Source organism: Caloenas nicobarica, chromosome 5 (assembly GCF_036013445.1).
Source record: "Caloenas nicobarica isolate bCalNic1 chromosome 5, bCalNic1.hap1, whole genome shotgun sequence".
NCBI classification, from domain to species: Eukaryota; Metazoa; Chordata; class Aves; order Columbiformes; family Columbidae; genus Caloenas; species Caloenas nicobarica.
In genome coordinates this window covers 65,007,891-65,030,596 of record NC_088249.1, presented here as the reverse complement: position 1 = coordinate 65,030,596, position 22,706 = coordinate 65,007,891, and the positions used below count along the sequence as shown (strand labels likewise).

Sequence of the window (22,706 nt, the reverse complement as noted above, 5' to 3'; positions counted from 1 at the left end):
GGATACGTCAACAGTTGGATTTGATGATCTTAAGGGTCTTTTCCAACCCAAACGATTCTGCAGTTTTATCCTCAGCTGCCCACACCTCGAAGGCGGTCGCCAACAGTAGCCGTGCAAGATCTGGCTTTAGGATGTATTGAGAAATAATAGCAAGGTTAGAAATTATTGCTGCCTGCTAGTATTCACGTTTTTAAATACAAACACAGCCAGGTTAGAAATTATTGCTGCCTGCTAGTATTCACGTTTTTAAATACTAATTCACAGCCCTGGTCACAGAAGGTATTTAATTTCTATTTAGCTACCTAGGCACCCCAGAACAAAACTAGGAACTTAGCTTATGCTACTTTGTTAAAAGATTCTTCACTTTTACTACCCTCCCCCTTTCTTCATTGTCTCTTTCACATACATTTTGACTATTCAATTTCATACAGCTGCAATTTCAAAAGGCTAGGTGTCAGGATAATTTTGTTGCTAGATAGACCAAAAGAGCTGACCGTGAGGCCTACTGGAAAGTTAATATTAGACAAGTAATAAATGAGATGTCTAGCAGTAATTAACTTGCAATTGCAGAACAAAACCTATTCCAGAATTGACAGGTCAACCATGGACAGTTGATTATTATTATTATAATTGCCAAATTTTGTGGACATGCTTAACCTAAAGTGAACTTTGCTCATTATAATATCGTTTGAATACAAAACCGCACCCCCTCATTAAAGGCTACTCGCCTCCAGAAGACCCCTGCTCACTGAGCATGCGTAGTAAGAACAGTGTTATATATCTTGTATGCAAATATGGTAACCAATCAGCCCTACAGGACAGCCCTGAGGCTGTGCATATACTGATGGCATTTTGTATAAATGAATGAGACTTTTGCATTGCTGGTACGCTAGTTTGATCTAGCATCCAGACTTGTACAACTCTGCAATAAAACCAGTATCTCATCTCTGCGTGCAGAATTTCAAAATTTGCATGCACACCGGGTAAAGAACCCTGTTTTACAGACAACAATTTGACAAGTCTACACTCTTTTCTGCCACAAACTGGGAGCTACGGCAGCATAACAATAAACAGCAAAGTGTATCCATCCCTTGATTTGGTCTTCCAGCCTGAGCCGTAAAAGTAGGTCCATCCTACACTGTTTAATTAGCAATGGGGTAGGTTTTTGCCTTCAGCTGCGCAACTGATGGGTCAAAAATCATGGTTATACACAGGCTTCTAAGTAAGCCAGGGTAAGATCCAGCCTTTTTGGGGAGCTTAAGATAAAAAGGAAAATGCCGTGACATTACCTTTACCATAATAGTCATCACCAATAAAAAGTGAACAGCTGGATGGTTAAGTGCCAGTGCAGGTGAATTAAATTATTATTGGCTTCAAGTACACATTACAGTTATTTCCCATTCTCAGCAGACAGCAAAGCACCAATAAAATTTGAGTTATTGTTGGTAACAGATGAACTAGAGGCATCAGATGGAACAGGTACAGTGAAAATTTCAGGATAGTAAAAGGAGAGGTGGGCTGGGACAATCTGGATTCAGCAGTAGCAGGCAAGAAATAAAATTCAATTCTCACACATGCTGTAAGTGCCATTGCTAAAAACCACAAGTGTCCTTTTGCTAAGTGTCTGGAACATTCAGGGTAACCACAGTAACAGGAAGTACATGTAAACATGATATTGTTTTTGCTATTAATTTTATTTGAATGAAAGCAAATGTTTCCTTCTTTCCTCTTCTGTGATGGTCAGGAAGGAGAATCAATAACTTCAGGAAGAAGAAAAAGAAATAAGAAGCCTTCAAATATACAACAGATTCCTGAACAGCTATTCAAAATTCATCCACTCCCTGCGGCTGGAACGGGAAGTGGAAATGCCCAACCGATGGGGAAGGAAGGCAAATCTTAGCTGGGGTTTCCAGTCAGATGAACACAAACACCCTTAGTATCAGCAACATCCACTAAGGTAAGCTACGTATTTATAAAATACCATATAATAAGCTCACCAAGAATAATGCAGCATCTTTAACTCCAAGTGAATCAACTCTGTGTTTCCGGATTGTGGAAAACAAGTGTGGAGAACATGCCTTTAGCAGACATTTGCCATTAGCACGATGTACAACCATTTTAACAACCATTGCCTGGTCTAAGCTCCCTGGCTGTGGCAGTTATAGCATGGTTTGTCTAGAACCTCGGAAAGCACCTTTCAAACCAGATTTTTAAAAAAGCAACAAAAATGGCCAAACATTAAATGAACAAGCAGAAAAGGGACTCAAGTTACCCTTACACATCAAAAATGCCAGGACGGAAAAGACACCATGCCAACTTTATTCAAAATCTTTAAAATACAGCTGAGGATCTTGAAGAGCAATAACCATTAAACAATCCCTGAACAGACTAATGAAGCAGGTTATTTCTCCTCTCTGAGAAAATTAAGTCAGAGATTTTAAAGTTAATTGTCACAAGTTACAGAGCAAGTAGATGCAAAACAAGAAGTTGAACTCTTAATCTGGATCCCAGTAACAAGGAGGTTACCCATCTGCTTCAAGTTAGACATGTTTCCAATACCTTTCTGAATTAGACCTTACATGGCTATTCAGAACACTGGTCCAGTGTACACAGCCAATGCTACATTAATAAAAAAAAAACCAGTAAAATAAGAAAGGAGGCAATTAGCATTATAAAATTACGAGTTTATTGCAAAGCAAAATGAGCTTTTCCCCTCAACAGCACATGCCAGAACTGTTGAAATTTCATAGTTTCAGCTGAATGTTACTCAAAAATCATATCCAAATTATTAGAATGAATTATTACATTTTCACAAAAGACTACCCTGCATTCATGACTGATGGGCTTATCCAAATATTTTCAATTAAAGGTAATTAACTCCAGTAGTTGAAGAAAATCCTTAACAAATTATTCCTTAGTCAAACTATGGTTTAAGTATATTGGGAACAAAACAGAGAGTCAAGCAAAATAAAGGACTTGATTACAAATCCTGTTTACAATGGTCATCTCAACAATTGTTTGGGTCATCTCTGCTCATGACCATCACAGTATACTCCAGTTTTGAACATTCTGCTTAGCAAATTAATTACCACAGCTAAACAAGACAGCAAGTCAGTCCACGTCTTCATCTAGAGAAATTCCTTCCTTTTTTTCTAGCTTGGATACCTGCAAGTTAAAAGCAAACTGATTCAATACTAAAAATAAATTTGCACTTAGTGTCTCCTGTCTTTTGAGACTTCCATCACAAAACAGTAGGGAGCACAGATTTATCAGGAACTGACAGCGGGAGACACTCTAGGGGACAACTGAGCTGAACAAGATGTTAGTTGCAGCCAAAAGAGAAGGTCAAACTTTCTACCCACCCTCTTAACCTCCCCCCAGCCACATGCTTCCATCAGTTCTTAGGTTTTTGTCAGTTCGGTGACTTCATTTGGCTGCCCAAGGAGTGAGACGAGCGCCAAAGTCATCTCAGCAGCCAGGAGAGACAGGAAGGGAGGCAGCGCTGCCCATTTCAGTGACAGCTGTCACATCAGATCAGGCCATAACCTGGAACTCTGCCCCTAAGAGCCTAGAATAATTAAAACGAACACAGGGAGTGCTTTCCATGCACGCACACACAATTTTATAAAACTGGCCTTCACTGTTCTTAAAACTTTAGAAAATTAATTACCTTATATTAAGCTAAACCGTTGCTAAGACTAACAGTATAAATCGTTTCAGAATGGATTCTACAAACTCATGGAGGATAGACCAAGAACACAAACTAAACATGATGTTCTGCATGTTACCTCTAACTGGAAAATTCAGATTTACGTTCCCTAGATCTATGGGGATATATAGGGTGGGTTGTATTATAAATTCTCTGTTCTTATGTTCATCCTTCAACATCTTCTGCTGAGAGGCACAAAGATACTCAGGTTGCTCAGTGTTCGGTTTGACCCAACACAGCTTATCTTGTGGTATGACCAGTAAGCGCTAGAAAAAGCGGAAGACAGACTGCTGGTACCTAACCCTTGGGGGTAGGTGTGCTAGTTTTCTTCTGAGCTATGTCACAGTTCCTTCAAATTATGCCAGCTATTAAAATCCCAATGAACATTCTGGCACTTAGAAACGTTAAAGTGCACGGTCTGACCACACATCCTTTACCTCAGGCATAACTAAACAGCAGAACCTACAGACAGTGCTACTGCAGTTTCCAGGGTTGCTCTAAACCACTAGAAATTTCATTAACCAGGTAGAGCTGAATGATACTAAGACACCAAGGGCAAATCTAGCAATTCCCAGCAAGCACTATGAACTCCACCTCCTCTTACCCCTGTTCCTTCTGCAGCAAATACGGAGGGAATTTTGCACTTAGAAGAGCGGATAACTAATTTGGCTTGACTACACTACAAACATCCAAAGTAGAACAGTGCTTTCCACAAATCCAACAGATTTCTCTATCGTTAGCACTCAAAACCATTTCCCTTCACAAATGAGCTCAAGCTGTAACATGAGCCTTCTACAAGAAAACCTGGCATTACCTACCTAAAGGTGTTTTCTGGCAAAACTGTATCATTTAGAGTTTATGCCATATTTTCACAGTCCTGTTACTACGCCAGAAAAACCTTCAGGGCAGATTAAGTCCCAGGAGCACAATTATCAGTAAGACATTGTCCTACAGAGTGATTCTCCTCAGAATTACTATTGTGCTGAATATGCACAATAAGTGGAAACTCTTACAGTATTCCCTTTCTCGAATACGGCAGATTTAACTCACATTATTGCGAGTCATTATTTTCCAGTCTAGCAAAAAACTATCTGCAATAATGAGTTATCAGTTCAGGTTACTGTTGCCTCCATAAAAGATTTTTCCCCAAACTTAAATCCCAGTTTTCAGGAATAAGTTGCAATGACCCTTGCATAGCACAACCGCTATTCCATATAAATGTAGTTAAAGAGTGTACAAATATTCTGGATCATGAAAAGATCCTAATCACATTTACTGTAAGCATAAAATAATTACATTTTGGTCCAGACCCTACAAAAATAAATTTTACTCAACTCCCACTGGGGCCAAAAAACCCTTTTGTCCTGGACTTCAGTAAGGAAAAAGTCTAAAACGATTGGAAAAAAAAAAAAAAAAGAAAAAACAAAAGAAAAAACACCACATATGGTAGCTTTTATCCTAGGTTTCAAGGCAATAAAAACACTATTACAGCATGTCTGGCATTTCACAGACAAGGGAATTAATATTTTATTACATATATAAACATATCTTAAAAGCAACTGAGGTGTAAAAATCGCTGGCAGAAAAAACTTCAAGGTGCTAAAATTCTTCAGCCCAGCACTTTTGCCATAAAAATATACATTAAAGTAACATTGAAGGTGTGACTAAAAACTACAAGAAACACAGTTCTTATAGCAGCAGGTGGGAGAAAGATTCACAGTGAATTGCTGCCTCTTACGGGCTTTTCCCACACAGATGTAGGTCAAGTCTCAATCCTGCAATTAAACAGATCCCTTCAGACAGGTCCTGAACCAAAACTGAAACACAGAAGCTTGTTCTCTGTACTAGCACAAGACTTGATGAGTATGGGTACACCTGTTAGTTTCCAGCCTCAGTACATATATTCTCTTTTTTTGGTCTTCTTGCTGTACTTAACAATTAAAAAAAAAAAAATAAACAGCTTACACTACAACCAGAGAATTCTTAGCCCCACAGCTATGTGAAAAGAACAATCACAGTTATTTCTGTATTAAACTATTATCCTAAATGCTAGTGGGCTTTTGCTGGATGTTCACTGGAACTGTGCTTGTCCCATTGCAAGGGCTTTAAATACAAATCTATACAAGAAGTAGAGGGCACTTACCTCTTTATCTATACACCTAAATTGCCAGGACCACGAGGTGTTATAAAGAAAAGGCCTCAGGTCAAACCGGTTGTCATCCGGACTGTAGTTTTCAGCGTGGTAGGAAGGAGTGAGAGTGGTCATTTTATGTCTGTTCATGGAATACATCCTGAAGAAGTGCTTGACCTTGGATGCCACCTGGTGTACAGAGAACATAGCTTTTAATCAGATGAAGGTTCTTAGTATTTAAAAATTCAGCTGAGATTGTATTCTAGCTTTACATATCTGTTTTCTTCCACTAACATTTACATAAATTATCTACCACTACTGGTATGAATCACTGTGGATCACCCTACCTATAAGAGGCATTTAAGACCATTTTCAGACACCACCTCCCTCTCTGCACCTATTTACTATAAAAATAAGGAGGTGCCGTGTACAAAATCTAACAGTGAGCGCTAGCCTCTGCAATTCTGGTATCAATCTGAACCTTTTCCTTCATGCACAAGAAAGGACGAACTGCGTAACAGCCAAGAGGACACGTCTTCAGTGTAGACAGTCCTTCAAGGCAAGAGCCATTTGCTGTCTCGGAACACATAACCAAAGGCTTCAGGAGCAGTCAGCCACATAAGTTTCAGAGAATAATTTTCCCCTGAAGGTACAGTTCTGAAGTAATTGTTTTCAAATTACCCAACTACCGTTATAACAATTTGCAACACAGACAACAAGGTCCATTAAGAGATGCGTACCAGTTTTTCCAGTGTATTTTGCTACAGCTGCAGAATAATCTCTAAACACAGAATAATTAAAATAACCCTTTCAATTAAAAGGAAGTCTGTTTGACCTTTCTCCAAACATAGTCTATTTTGGTAAAGAAATTACATTATTTGATTTTTTTTTTTTTTAATATTACCTCTCTTGGAGTAAAAATTTCCTTCCACATATTAATCAGCTTACAGAACATACTGTATGGTCCAGCCTTTGCAATTTTTCTTAATTTCCCATAGATTGAGAGCTCTGCGTATGTCATCCCCATGTCTGCCTGAAATCACACACGCACAGAAAGTCGCTGAAAATCTTAACTGTGCAAATTATAATTACCAACTTTATGGAGCAATTACAACTCCTCAGCTTAATCAAGGGAAGACCAAAATGAAATTGTGAATGATCAAAAAGACAAGGAGATACTAATATTATGAGCAGAAAACAAACAAACAAAAAATTGGAATCTCTCTGACATGGGAGATTAGAAATTCTTCCCTGAATATATTTGATTTGGCCAGTGAAAAGATTTTTTCCTGCAAAAGATTTGTTCATTTTCACTTCTAGGTGGCTTAAATGTAGCATGTATCAGTAAGGTGAGGCCAAGTGAAGTAAACCACTAATTCTAGTTCAGCAGCTCTTTGCTTTATCATAAAGAGTTTTACAATACCCTGCAGTTAAATATCCAACAGCCCTTAGAGGCGGTGACAGGGCGAAAAGAGGGAGGGCTTTGCCATTTTAATAGCAGTAAGGCCCTTTCTGTCTCTCTTCTGATGTTAAGAGGCTTTAGAACAAACTGAATTTCAGAACACACATCCTTCTAAGTGCCCAAAATATAAAATCATTCAAAAAATGTTAAGTTGCTGCTTTGGAAACCGCTGGTGTGGGATACCAAGGCCTTGCCAGTGGCTTTAAGGTTGTTTACAACATGCTTGGCAATAAGCACAGACGCACACAAGAGCAAACAATAGCTGTTGGACACAAAACAAGTTTTGGGATAAGGCTTACCAGAGCATTTTATAGTCACTGCTCATTACCTCATCAGTTTGAGCCACGTGTCCATCTACCAGGGGCTCTAACTCTGCAGTGGGTGGAGCTGACATGATACTGTACGGAAAAGGTAAAAAGAAGATCATGAATTCTACCCAGTCTCATTAGTACTAGTTAACAAACAGTCTGGTTTGTTAAAAATCAAATGCTTTATTCAAAACTTTTTCAGGGCATAAGCTGCTAAGTGATCAGATAACTCTAAAGAAGTTGTACTTGCAAGCTTTTCCGGGTTTAAAAAGCAATGCTTTATACAAAAAACATAAAGCATCTAGTTCAAACAGTTCCTTCAGCAGAATTAACAACACACATGCCTGCATTCTGTACCTTCTAAGACTGGTGGCATTTTCAGCACCCAGTCATTTACACTGTGAAGGGTACAGAGTCATTTAAAACCAGAAGGTCATGCAGAAGGCTTTTCTTTATTAGCATTTGCAATATTACTGCAGCTTAGCTCTGTTAGTACAGAAAATCAAACCGTGAAGTCCACAATTTGCTGCATACAAATACAGTCACCAGATATCGCGGCTTCACTACTCACCTTCTGAGGGCCGTGAGCTGAAAATTTTCAATGCAATATTGTATGAAGTTCTTCAAGTCAGTCTTGCTGATCCCACCGATGGGATTGATATCGGCACTTGAGCAATCGTACTTTGTCAAGTAACCTCGGAGACTGAGCGAGAGACAAAATTTTATATAGTAAAGAATTATGTAACATTAGTATAATAAATAATGGTTTATACTATGTAGAATATATGTGTCATATAAAGACAGGGAAAAACAGACTGCATATTGTTAAAGTATTTATATGTAAGACGCAAACAGGTGTTCAGCTGCCACAGGGTTATCCCAAAGCCATGAAATTGCCAGGAGGAAGATGATATTTTAAACAATTATGAAGCACTGCAAAACTGCCCATGCTAAGGTAATATATTTGATGCAAAACAATTAAAATACTGTCCTGACCACTTAAAAAAGTAAACCCCAAAATACCCATAGAATCAGCATACGCTACTTTCCCAGCTTTTGAATTTATCAATCCCACAGTCTCAAGGGGATTGCTTTAATCTTCAAATAGTCAGCTCTAATAACAGTACTCCAGATTTTGAAGATCTGTTTTTCAACTCAAAGTTCACAACTTCATTCTTATTACAGTAATGGAAAATATAACAAATAACGGATTGGAAAGTTAACCTGGTAACCCCACAGGCAAGCTCTACTGGAAATGGCTAAGGAAGGAACAGCAGTTTATTGGAAAACTATGACAATACTTTGGGTAAACTTCTGAAAAATACACAGTTTTCCATTCAGGTCAATTCAACTATTTAACTTCACTGCTATCAGTGTATTCTTAGCTTGTTACCTCTTCTGAGTAATAATTTACGCTGAGATTTGGTAGAGTTGCAAGGAAATGCAGTGACCTCTTCCCAGTTCACCTGCTTTTAGATTTCTAATTTCCACCAACCTCTCATCCACATTGGTTGATCCCAGCACCAGGAGTCCCCCCGGCATCCCCCGAGCCCAAAGCGTCAGCTGTGCAAACAAGTAGGCAAGGACCATTCTGATTCGAGCCTGCAAAGCAAAGTGGAAAACAAAACAAATTTACAAAGCAGAATAATTTCTCCCCAGTCATTTTTATTAATCAATTCCCTGAACAAACCCATAAAGAACAAAATGCGAGAGGGGAAGCATTAATGCAAGGACGATCTTGTGGAGAAGATGCTGAACGTAGGAAGGCCAGGTTCAGTATCTGCTACTGCCACAGATTGACACATCTGGGCAAGTTTATTCTACTCTGAATTGCAGAATGGGGGTAATTGCCATTTTCTGCCTCCTACAAGCACTAGTAAGGGTGCAAGAGGGACAAAGTATGCAGATAAACCATTTGTCTAACACATCCTTTCACAGAGTATTAGACTAAAGGGATTTACCTACAGAAAATTTGTAAAAAGTTCTCTTTGCTTCTGTCACCATTCTGAAACTCTGCTTTTTCTAAGGATGGTAGTAACACCAAGCAGACCTGAAATGCAACTTCCAGCCCTGGCCACAATTGTGTGTGATTTTAAGCAAATCATCACACTCTGTGACTAACGCCGATCCCTTTGCCAAGAAGCTGATAAAGGATTCAATGTTTGCTTCCAGAGGAGACAGCTGGAGCTCTCCAGTAACAGCAGAGGAAGAAAGATCAGGTCCTACGCTAACAAAAACTATCAGTTATCATAATCAACATTTAGCCAGAATTAAAACAGACTTTCTGGATAGGTTGGAAGCTTTTAAGAATAGGCCAAAAAAGAAAGCTATCAGGCCAAGGAAAGGTACAACTGGAGCCAGGGCCTAGGAGTCACCAGGCAGTTGTTTTCTGTGATTCTATAGGATAGTTATACCAGCACTACCCAGGCACAGCACCAATCTGTTCTGACACAATGAAAATGTGTAACTGGAAATGTGAATTTGAGCTGTGTTTTATAAGGCCATTGAAGATTAAATACATTGTGATGATGAAAAAAAAAATATTCTTTTCTACCTTCTAAAACTGAGGACATCGAGGAATTGGAATGGGTAAGCTTGACATCTCAGAGCCTTTTAAAGGCTGCTAACATTCACCATAGGAAAGTCTACTGTACATCAGCAATATTTTTGAGTCTTGACCTGCCACAATCCTACTGGACTCAGACTTGTCTATTAGAATATTTTGCTGCTCATCTTCCTGACCTGGCAGCTTTCTGTTGGAGCGCTTTCCTAAACATCGATGCTATTGATGGGATACAGGCGTATACTGTTGCTTCCTGACCATCCTGTAAAAGTCACAAACAAAAATTATCTTGGTCTACTCCTGAGTTATGTGGGATTGTTGATCTCTGCTGCAGACAAGCATTTACTGGAACCCCAGGAATCTTCAGGGATGTACCACAAGTTCAGGTTTTCACAGCAATGCAAATGAAGGGCTCCTTGCTACTTTACCATTTTGTATTCTTTAAAAGAAAAAAAGGGGTTCTGACCTGATTCAGCCTACATGAAACACACCTGCACGTTCTGGAGTGCCAGGTTTTCTCTGCTGCTCCCTCCGTAGACAGAAAAACAGGGAGTTCGACCTGTCACCATGCTGAAAATTCCCACAATAGCTTTCACAGCCGCATCTATGTTCAGATTGATGTGATAGCTGAGAAGAATTCAAGCAGAAGTGACTCAACTAGCACAATCTGACTATATAAAACAGCATTAAAAAAAAGAAACAAACCACCCATAAAATGATATTTGAAAGGCTGCTACCAGCTCAGATCTGGCATGAAGAAACTTGGGAAAGAATAAAACTTTCCAGCATCTGTTTCTAAATTTCCGTGTCCTTTACTAGATGCTTCTAAATTCGCCACACATTTACGCACTTAAAAAACATCTGTAATACTCCTACTTAACACACCTACTATCCTGTTTTTAACTCTTTTAGTTTTATATGGAAGTCTTTGCCAGAACATGATTTTTTTGCGGCATCTTGTACCTGCCTATTTGCTCGGCCAGGAGTTTAGCCCTGTTGCAGGTATCCCGGGAGGAATTCTCACTGGCCATATAGCAAGTGGTAAAGATGCGCTTGCAGAATTCTCGAGGATCCTCAGGGACATAGGTCTTGTCATTCACAATCTTGCGCACATCAGCCAGCACATCTGCATCTGAGTCCAAAGCAAAAGAAATAGAACAAGAGTGGAAATTGAAGTGCTCCTGCTATTGAGCATATGCAAATATCTCGTATTTTTCTTGTATTCCAATTAAGCTTTACACTGCCCCTTGAAAATGAGATGATGCCGTCATCTAACTCTCCAAATGTATTTTCATATATCAAATAAAAGAATGACTGATTTCACTCCTAATTTTGAAGACAGAAATACTAAATCCTTTCGTTCTATGCCTTAAAGAAACTTGATGGAAAATATGATCCAATATGTACAAAGGCTTAGCTAAATGCATGTAGTCTATTTAGAGCCAGTTGAAGAGCTTGAACCATGTCGAACCACATTTTGTAGTGCTGAATTAAATAGAAGGAGAAAGTTCTCATGATAAACTGAAATCCCAAAACTACATTGGCCAACATTTTGAACAATACTCCAGACAGAAACTGGTCTGAGTTCCACATCCAATCCTGAAACTCAGAATGAAAACTATTAAACCAATTCAAAGAACCTGAAATCTGGACGCACATTTTTACTGGAATTTCTGAAGAGATACAAGGGATTTCATTAGAACAACTGGGCAAGAGTTTACCATTTATCATGTCTTGCATCTATTGCACCCAGCTAACATTAACTTGTCCGTAAGGATTAGTAAGCGTGGCAAGGCAGACGTGCACATCTACTCACTTCCATTCTTGACTGCCAGGCAAACCTGGTGACACATGGAGTACACAATGCAAGCTGTAGCAGAGCTGTCGATTCCACCACTAAGAGGTAGGAGAAATCCTGCCTTGAAAACAGAGCAAGGAAGACATTCCAAAGAGCAAAATTAGAGAAATATATATTGTGCCATTCAGAAACATACTTTTGTAAAAGACTTGTGCAAGCATTGCTCAAGTCTGCTTATATTCTACTGGGGAAAAACAAACCAACCTGACCTAGCAAATACTCTTAAACTCTTATAGACTGGATAATCAAATAAGTAGTCAGTGTAAATCCTTTGGCTAGAAAAACTTCCAGTACATCTTTATCCTCTAGTAAGATAGAAGGGCTACTACAAAAGATGACGTTTTTCATATGTATTTCACTTTTCAACTGAATTACTAGTTCATGTCACTCTGCTTATTTTAAACGTCTCCATTATGCCATTAAATATTTTCCTTACTGAAAAACCAGTGTTACAAAGAAAAAGAAATCTCCTTTATTAGGTAAGCTTGACTGTCGCTTTCAAAGCAAGCACAATTCCTAAGGAAAAACTCCGAAGAGTACATTAAAGTCATGTTTTGTGTACGAGTTTTAAGTCTGAATGAGCCACCAGTGAAAAACTCAAACCTAACACCTTGGACTAACATGACTTTGCAGTAACAGCAGCACAGGACAGCACAGGAGGGGATGTGTAAGCCAAGGCAAAGAATAAAAACAGTTCTTCTTACCTGTTTGCTGCGCCTTAAATAATCCCAAAGCCAACATGCAGGCCCAAGGCTGAAAACAGAGAATATGCTTATTCCAAGAGGGTTATGGACTAAGACCTAAGCAAGTCAACATATTTACTGTGAGATATCCAGCAAGATACTTTCTTTACTTAAATATAAATAAGATCTTATGTTTATCTCTTCTTGGTTTCAGTTTTGGTTTGGTTTTTTTTAAAACGAAATAACTTTCAAGCAACAGATTCAGCATGTTCTTACCTGATCTCCTCCTCAGGACTATGATGTCTCCACTGGACTGGCATACAAGTAGGTACAGCCACGTCATCAGAACACGACAGAGCAAAATTCACTTTCACCCTGGGATAAGGATTCACTTTACTGGCCTAAGGAATAGTACAGAAGAATTGGGAAGACATCAATTTTAACATAGCATGTGCCTATAAAACATGAAATCTATGGAATATTATGAAAATCAAGACATGCAAATACTTTTAAAATTCAGTGACTATTCAAACTCAGCAAAGTTTACGAACGTAACTCCATAAAGAATTCTTACCGCCAAGTTACGAGATGAAATCTCTGCTCTGTAACTTCGAACATCCTCCAAGTCCAGAGTGGCAACCAGCACCTCCTATGGAAAGGCTTTGAACGTTAGATCAGTTCTACACAAACAAATAAACAATACTTGACAGGCCAACAAGAAACACTGGAGAAGAAGAATGCATGCAACTTCTTTCAATCCTGATTTGTATGCATACACAAACATTTTCAGGAAGCTCCTGTACTGTGACAGCTCTTCCTTGCTCACAAGAGCAGGAAAGCCCCTGGGCAATTTGACTAGGAAAAGCCTTGGATCTCATTAAATAGCATAGTAAAAATACATCTTTTTTAGTCTAGAGACATGGATCTAATATCTGGAACGTCTGGAAAGTGTTGAGCATAAATGCAGCGGTACTAATTTCAGCTGTAGCCAGCAGCTATAGGTTGAATATATTACCACATCATCGAGTGAAAACTGGGATCCTTGTGCGACTGTTTCTCCATTCATCGAAATCATAGCACAGCCATCATAATACAGACGATCGCCATCACAGCCTTTCTGGTTAGCTAAAATATATATTCCACCGTTCTGGGAGGTAAACAAAGATGCAGACAAAAAAAAATGCTTTTCAGAATATAGCACCTGACAGAATGTTAAAAGGCAAAATGTTACTTATCTGTTCCTGGCCTCCTTATAATTTTCCTAAGTCTTTATATTGTGAATGATTTACAGCTAGGACACTCTCCTGTCATTTGTAAAACTACTTTGCATGTGATATGCACAACAGAAAGAACTAACTACATAAGTAAATGTAGTAACTGAGCTGTATCCCTTTCACATTGTTGGAAGACAGGAGTCTTCTGTTATTAGCCCAAATAGAGAGGGCTGCACTTCTAAATTGAAATTCAAAGTTCAAATCAAGATTGAGAAAAGCAGGAAGATGACAACAGGTGTGTTTGGATATCTGAGGACAAAGCAGATACTGATAAATATAACCAAAGCATGTTAAACTACAATGACAAAGCAGTTGTACAAATTAAACATTTTTCACAGTGTAATGTACATTCATTACTTTGTGTTTGTGCCCATCACTTGGACAGGATTACAGTCTAATAACTAAATGTCTCATTTTCTTTAAAATAAACAGAACTTTCAAAGTAGAAAAAAACTGAATATATTTTAAGTAAGAAGATGATGGGGAAAAATAATGAAGTCTGAGTTTAAACACTTATTTCTATTTCCCCTTTCTGATACAGTTACCAATATTTCTCCAGCACAATGTTGCTATGTGAACGAAAATTGGGAAAGAAACTGACATTTTAAGGAAACAAAAGAGACTTTTGGATGGTTTTATATGTGCTAGGAAAATAATCCCCTTTGTTGATGGTACTACAAGCTGGCAATGAGCTGGCAATTCAGCACATAAAGTCAGTTATTCTGATGAACTATTTTCTATCCAAGTACAATATTTTTTTTCTTCTGTGTTTAACAGAATTAACACTGAGGACATCACATGCATTTTTTGGAGCATAGGTCTCCAGAACTGGGAGTTATCAAGCTGTTTTAAGGTATTTTTACTCTTCTTTACAGATGTTTGTGGAAGATTTTACACTTGGCATGCCAGTGCAAGACTAAATGCTCTTCTGGTCCGCTGCTCCACAGACCAGACAGAGCCAACCTGCAATCAAACAGCTTCTGGCATTTGGGGTCACAGAGCTGGAAATAAATTAGTGTTTCACGTTAGAGCAAGATATATAGCAGGGTGTCCCAGAGAAGTACAGTTCCCCCGCCAGAGAGCTCTTCCCCTATAGCTGATTCAATCAGGGAAGGTAATTATAGGTAAGAAAACAAAAAGCTAACAACCAAGTCTGTCAAGGCCCCCACGCTCATACAGGAAGAAAATGCTACATCCTGTCACGAGAGAGGAGACTTCTGAAAGAAAGTGAGGCGTGCAACCAAAAAAAAATATTTTTTTTATGAAGTGTATACCTTTGCTGTGGCAGAATTCACCAAATCCACCCGGGTGTGAGCCTTCCGCAGCACGTGGTGACTCCCTGAAGAGTTAGTGAAAATTTCCACGCCGTCAAGCCCCATTTCAATATGAGGGCTGGCAGGAGCAAAAAGGCAGGAACAAAATTCAGCTGGTAATACTACACTGTGAGTAATACAGGCATCATTTAAAACCACTGACAAATAAAAACATCTATGTCGTTGCCAGTTTTCTGCAGGTCTTGGGCCAAACAAGGACAGGACTCTCAAAAACATCTGATTTTTTGCATTGCCTGACCCTTCTGTCAAAGGCCAGTGGTGGCTGCAAAGAGCAAAAGGGCTTTTGCTCCTTCTGATCTAAATGAATGTCTGTAACTGGGAGATTTGCAAAAACATCAGGAATATTTTGCTTACTTTATGTTAACTACAACAGCTTTCATGTTTTTTGTCTCTCCACACCCTCCCCTCATCAGACCTTTGTGAATGGGATCTTCTTTATTGTTGGGAAAAACTTTAAATTGTAACAAGAATTAAAATAATAACAGGAAGTATTACTTAAGGGCACTAGGCTTTGCTTTTGTTGTTTCCTTCTGCATTATCTTTGTGCATTGTCTGATGCTGCTTAAAAAATAAAGCAGAAGGATGAAGCTAACAGCTAAGTAGGAAAAATAAGTGACACACGTCAAAGTGACGTTGCCTAGAAGCCAATGCTCTAGCTCGTCAAATATAAGAGAGCTCCAATTTGTTAAGTGAAATGCTTTGGAGGAGTTGGTCAAAGCCAAAGATAAAAAGGTAATTAAATAAAACGACTTACTAGTAGTTTCAAATTCTTGAGACTAGGTACAGTAAGTGGGAACAATACGGGATTATAATGACTACACAAAATCAATACTACAAATTGATACCAAAAAAAACTTTGTCACTTGGACCCCAGATCAAGTTACAGAGATGGACCCAGAGAGGACATTTCAACCTCAGGGTGAACTGAAAGCTGAACAGTATCTGGAACACGAGCCCTGTAGTTGTCGGTCACTTGTTTCCTCAGGTCGCCCTTTTCATTCCACTTCTCAGTATTCCTCTCCTGCCTTCTGTTTCAAATGAATTCAGCTTAACCACCTAAAACGTCTTTCTGTATCCAGCCTAGTGAAACTTTTCCCCTGATGCATTTATTGCTCCTAGTTATAATTTAGCTTACTGGCACTTTCTGAAAGATTTACCACGTAGAAGAATAATAAGTAGACTTTTTTTCAAACATGTATTTCAGGCAGGAGGTCCAGGGATGTTTTAGTTTACTTTTCTTCTTCTCCTTTACCTGTTTGGTGCCCAGAGTTCTTCACATATTTCTGCCCCTAGGCAGGTATCTTTGGTCGCTAGCACCGCATCCCCAAAAGGAACAGTTTCCTGAGAAAAAACAAGAACATCCTTACACACATCAAATAGAAGAATCCAACAATATCAATCACATTATACCTTCATTTTATACCAAGTAAAAAAAAAAAAAAAAAAGCTCTAAACCACAAATCTCTGGACTGTGCTGAAATTTTATGTTGAAATTCCAGTAGTGTTCACATTCAATGCTTTGTTTCAGGACAGAACAACAGCTTTTGAATTAAATAATCTACAAAACAGAGATGGTCTTTTGCTGGACTCAAGCTCAGGCTTTAGCAGGAAATAACCTAAATTTTAGACCCTTCCAAATCAAGATTAAGTTTAATTTTATTTTACCTCAAAACACATACTCATTTCTAGTCTCAAGCACAGAAAAATATGAGTGCCAGAACTGTGCAAAATAAGACAATCTTCAAGGTCCTGTATATACAAATAACTGTGGCAAATTTAAAATGTACTTGTTTTGCTGCCAAATATTGAACATAAACAAGGTTAAATTATGTTCTCATTTAATGTAACTGAGAGCTATCACTGAAACCTATGGATCTGCCACAAGACTGAGAGCAGAATTTGGTGTATTACAGTTTTATGCCACAAATTCTATTCATTTAAATGGCTGAATCTGGAAGATGCTGAAGTTAAAAAGAAAAGAATCCATTACAAACTTACCTGTCCAGTCACTTCCTGAATTATCTTGGGTAGAAAATATTCCTCCACATGCCTAAAGCAGGATTATAGGTTGTGAATACATCGTTATGTAAATTACAGCATAAAAACTGATTGTCATTTCCGCATTCTGCCACCTTCTGACATTGATAAAAGAAATTGCATTCAGTTGTACAGGGCTGTGTATGTTTAAAAAAAATTCTAAGAAGAACCCTCATACTTTCTGTGAAATTAATGAGAAATATTATCAAGTAGAAACATCCCACTTTGCTTCAGAAATGCATGGTGAACAATGCTCCATCCTAGCTATAAACTAGACCTAATAAAGAATGCAAAATGCAAGTCAAATACTAAACAAAAGCTTTTCTTTTTGCAGCGTTACTAGATGAGCAACTCAGAACCCAGCTGGAATTAAGAGGGGCTCTCCCAGAAGTACTTAGTACTGAGACCAACAAGTTGGAACATTCTCTGACTCCAGGAGGAGCGCACGGCATCCAAGACGAGCATCACACATTTTGCGGCATCATAAGGTGTGTAGCCTCTGCAGCCATTAAAATTCTGACACGGTGCATCCATTTCACATTGTTTTCCAGTTTAATATTGCACAGGATACGTGGATCAATGGAGCAGATAAACAAAGGCTCTTCCAGTCCTGAACTGCACAGATTAGAAAGTAGAGACAAGGAAAACGCTACTACTACCCTGCTTGCAGGATCATTCAGCCCCACTTTTCCTTCTACCTCAGCAATTCAGAATTTGATTACACTTAATAAGTTTTCTAATTGAGCTTCAATTACGTAGCTTAGCTGTCTCTGTCTTACCACTCACCCTGGAGCAACATCACTGGTTTGCTAGAGAGGTTTCAGTCTTTCTGCTGTGGCTGCGAACGGCAAGCTGTGGTTTTGAACACAATTTTAAGGGTAGCCAGCCTACCTCGCTTTGCTCCACGGCGTAAACCATCTAAGTTCCCTGTAGTTTCCTGCATTTGCCAATAATATTTTCGGTCTGATCAGCAGAATTTTTCTTAAAACATAAAACAGAAAGGGCAAGTTAGGACCTGATGTACAACCAAACAAGACTAAGAACAGTGATTAATACCAGCTCTTTTTTTCTATTACGATGTACATTAAACAACTACTACATACAATAATTTTTAAAGTTTCAGTTCGAAGACCTAAGGGCTTTTTGTTTGGTTGGTTTTGTTTTGGGTTTTTTTTCTGGAATCTTTCAGAAAGCAGTGGAAATTTGGTTTCTACAAATGCAGAAAGGAAAAAGTGATAATGGAAAACATTAGTTGTCTCTCTAAAATTCAGCAGACAGGAAGACAACTCCATCACTCCACACAGCGCTGAAGAATCTTTCCTGAAGGCCCAACAGATCTCTGAGAGGATACACTAACTAATGTCTCACAAAACCCATGAAGAACTACTTACTTATTTAAAAAGATCACTCGACAATTGTAGCGAACATTTCTGTGCAGAATAGGCCTGTGAAAATACAAAGCAAAGTTACCAGCGGCTAAGTTCATTAAATGAAATTAAGAAAAGCTACAGAATCTACTGCACTGCACACTAAGTATTTTTAAGACAACACTTCTACGCTGTATCACTAAAAGCAATTAAACAAAATACATCAAGTTTTAGCTTCTAATTTTTTAATTAAAATAGTTGTTTGCAAAAATCAGAGTTACTGACCACGCTGTCAGTCTCGGATGTATCAGCTCCCACAGGAGGACTGACACGCCTCAGCAGCACGAGAAGAACAAAAGAATCTTCCTGGCTGGGCTTATTTATTAAATCCAACCTGACTCCTTATGCTGCCACCAGGCTAGCTCAAAATAAAGCTAGCACGGCGCATTTAGATCAGCCCTAGCAAGTAGGTGTACATTAATAGGATTCTCTTTCAGAAAGTGTTTTGCATGTTGCAGTCCCAGTTATAGCAATTAAAACGGAGTTCCCCAGATGTGTTTAAAAGTTTGGTGCGGCATTTCTAAAGACTCACCCCTTTATCATAAAAAAACTTACATTCCCACATCACAGATAATATCTTGAGTGGCTGGAGACTCCAGAAGCTTTGCCAGAACTTGGAACGAATGCAAGAGCGTGTCAGACTCATAGTAGTGATCTGAGCAGCCGTAACCACTGCGTACAAAAGAAATACAAAATTCAGCCAACGTCAGGACCAGAGCTGAGAATTACAGCAGATACGGAACACTCATCCCACAGGCAATATTTACAGAACGTGCAGAAGCAGCACAGCCAACATCATCCAGCACCGGAAGCACCGCGGCATTGCGGGGACGCTCCTCGCAAGAGCAGCAGCCTGGCCATAGGAGAAGTCAAAGCACGACGGGTTCTGTGACGGAAGACTGGCTAAAAATTATCGATACAAGTCACATTTCCAAGAGAAGAGAACCCATCCTGTGCTTGCAACTGCGATGTTTTTCTTTGCGCTAACTTTAAGTAACGCTTTGAGCCTTAGAGCACCACAGGGCTGATTTTTTTACTGACCATTACCTGGGAATTATTTTTTACTGACCGTTCTGCAGTAACTACCTGGGAACAGAGCAAACCCAGAATCAACAAAACGCTCTTACCAGATTTCGAGCTCTGGCCCCAGCCGGTACCGGGCTCCTCGGCTCTTGGCGATGTCAATACCTGGAAGAGGCTCGGATTAAACCCCAGCCGGACGCTCCGGTAACCGGACCGCACAGCCCAGGCCGGGCCTCCGCCGCTCCGCAGGGCTGGGGCCGGCCAACCCGCCGAGCAGCCGGTCCCGCCGCCCCCACACTCACTCCTGACAATCCTCTCCAGGTTGCCCGCGAAGTCCAGGGCCCACTGGTTGAGGGCACAAGTGGCCACGCTCACCGCTCTGCCCATGGCGGCCCCGCCGCCTCCCCCGGCGCTTCCGGGGCGGGCCCGGGCCCGGGCTGCTCCTCCCGCCGCCTGCGGGCCAGCCCCGCTCGGAGCCGCGGCCGGAGCTCCCGCCCCGGGAGCGGGGGAAGTGCCGGCGCGGTAACAGCTGCTGCCGAGCGCCCGCTGGGCTTTTCTGCTGCGTCCCCGTAGCCGGTGTGTACACATACGCAGGCACGTCGCAAGAGCCAGAGGCCACGAATGCATGGCAAAGAGCAAGTGTTATTTTAGTTACCTCTCTACTGGGGGATCTCCGAAGTCGCACCCGAGCTCCCAGGCAGAGGTGACACAGGAGGGACGCAGGCGCTGGTAAGTTCAGCCCTGCTGGAAGATCGCTGCGTCTGCTGAGCTCCCCTGTATTTCAAGGCTTCAGGCAGGCGCAGCCTCCCGCTCTTGCTCACAACAAAGCAGGAATCTCAGACATGGTGATAAGGTGCCTGGAGTTTCTCCCAGGCCTGTGTTATCTAACACAAGAGGTTCTACTCACCAAGCACACAAGGTCAGTAAAACAATTAGTGTGATGTATGTGCTTTTTCTGCAGACAGGTGCAGTCATTTGAGCGTATTTACATTGAACTAACCTCCTCGCCAAATCTTCCGCTACATTCCCATGCATTCCACCCCCTCGCTCACGTGTGACTTGCTTCTGCTGGGGCTGACAAAGCCAGAGTTGTTCATTTGGGCTTGTGAGGTGTAGCACAGAGCAATTTATAAGAGCACACAATAAACACATACAGAAAAACAAAAAAACACATTTCTACAATAATGCATAACTTCTACAATATTCAGGTGTCTCATTCATCTTGTCAAGGAACTAACCAAGTCATTCAGGCAGGCATTATCAGTAGATTGTTTCAGTTGCTGCATTAGTTCCAAAGATGTGAGATGTTGTCTTCCATGCCGGCTAGTTCATCATCTATGTTGAAGCAACACATGCCTTCAAAATCAAAGCAGCATTTGCAGCCACTACCTACTCAGAGAAACAACAATATGAAACATTAATGTTAAAATCCATTAGCATATCACAATTCTGTAATACCGCTATGAGGGTGGTCATGCTAGTGAAACACATTGTTAAGAGATCTGCAGCCATTAATTTCTCCTAAACATTAAAGGCAAATTATTAGGGTGCAGTAGCAGCTGAACGAAACTAAATTTACCAGGACAAATCGAAGTTAACCAACAGGAGTGTTGTCACTGACGCGTGGGTACAACTTTACAACCTATAAAGTCATAAAACTTTACAACTCACAAGGTTATAAAGCAGATATGTTTATTCAACGTCGGGCGCGTGAAGGATTGCTCCTTTAATCTTGCACGTGCTTTCTAACAATAGGAGGTGTGCTTAAATACAGCAAGGTGTTACATATCCATAGTAACCCCAGGAACGCCTATACATATTCATAACCTTTCCCCAAGAAGGCAGTTCTTATTAGAATGAGTGCCAGGGAATCATTTCCATAGTCTCCTCCTTGACCCCTCCCTGTTGCGCCTGCGCAGCATCACCTGGTGGTCTTGAGAAGGGGTCTTTGGATGAAGGCACCTTCAGCTTCGCCACTGTGAACTTTTTACCGGCTTAGTATGCTGAATTGGCTGGAACCCAAACTGCCAAGTCGGTTGAAACCAGATTGGTTCCCTCCTTTTGTGAAAATCTTCGTTATCTTGTCTCCTCAAGGATACAGCTGGGTGCTGTAAAACTTCTTCTCTTTGCACTCAATGAGGCTCTGTTTTTCTTAACATAATTGGTTACATAAAGCTCTAAACTAGGCACTCATTATGTGTTTAACCCTTAAAGTGTTAGTTCGTTAGTTCCCTCTATCAGTCACCTTCCAGTAATACATATGCTGCTGCTCCAGCTCCTTCAGCTGGTATCACCCTGAGTTTAACAACCTGGTGTGGGTTAATTGCCCACACAGACTGGAAAGTCATGGCCTGCACTTTTTCAGATTGGACTTTAGCTGGATGTTGAGTCTGTGACACCAATAACATTGTTCCAATGCTGTCTCCTCTAGATAAAACACAGGTGTTCACTGAAGATACCTGAAATACAAGAACTCGAGAATCTGATATTAGCAAAGGATGTTACATAAGAGGAGAAGTCAGGGTACAAAACCATACAGCATTCTCTGGAGTCATATGAATTTTTACATCTAGATCAATAGGCTGCAGTCCCACTTCACAATCCATTGGTGTGAATAATTCCATTTCCCCTGTAGTTAGTCCTGACACTGTATCCACAGAAGTGTATACATATTGCCACCCTCTAGACGGGGGTAGGGGGCCAATATAATCAACCTGACAGGTATTCAAGGTCCACTGACCCCATTTTACCTTTCCCCATGCTCTTAAATGTAGCTGTGTACAAGTAGCACAATGACGTGAGCATGTTTTACAAGTATATAACAGCAAAGGGGTTTGATTGTGAGCAATGTCCCATGCGTGTGCAGCATAAGCTGATCCATGTCCACAAGCGATATG

General features: G+C 40.1%; 1 protein-coding gene across 1 annotated transcript; it reads right to left on the bottom strand.

Moving 5' to 3' along the window:
* Positions 1 to 2,372: 2,372 nt before the first annotated feature.
* On the bottom strand, positions 2,373 to 20,214 carry NADSYN1 (NAD synthetase 1). Its single transcript, XM_065635978.1, has 21 exons — positions 20,112 to 20,214; positions 19,914 to 19,974; positions 19,342 to 19,458; positions 18,751 to 18,804; positions 18,251 to 18,340; positions 17,321 to 17,372; positions 16,575 to 16,663; positions 15,263 to 15,380; positions 13,730 to 13,861; positions 13,289 to 13,363; positions 12,991 to 13,115; positions 12,736 to 12,784; positions 11,990 to 12,092; positions 11,137 to 11,305; positions 10,665 to 10,800; positions 9,106 to 9,212; positions 8,182 to 8,313; positions 7,631 to 7,700; positions 6,745 to 6,873; positions 5,853 to 6,029; positions 2,373 to 3,165 (listed from the first exon to the last, which is right to left on the bottom strand). Exons 1-21 carry the CDS (start codon positions 20,194 to 20,196, stop codon positions 3,112 to 3,114), a joined length of 2,124 nt encoding a protein of 707 aa, XP_065492050.1. The 5' UTR covers positions 20,197 to 20,214; the 3' UTR covers positions 2,373 to 3,111.
* Positions 20,215 to 22,706: the final 2,492 nt, after the last annotated feature.

What these genes read in the sequence shown, in the direction of transcription:
- NADSYN1 (XM_065635978.1), bottom strand. Translation starts at nt 20,196, where the DNA reads ATGGGCAGAGCGGTGAGCGTGGCCACTTGTGCCCTCAACCAGTGGGCC. An exon ending in TTCAGGAAGTGACTGGACAG is followed by an intron (nt 16,664 to 17,320) that starts GTAAGTTTGTAA and finishes GTTTTTTCTCAG; the next exon opens with GAAACTGTTCCTTTTGGGGA. An exon ending in CCTGGCAGTCAAGAATGGAA is followed by an intron (nt 11,306 to 11,989) that starts GTGAGTAGATGT and finishes CTTTGGACTCAG; the next exon opens with ATGCAGATGTGCTGGCTGAT.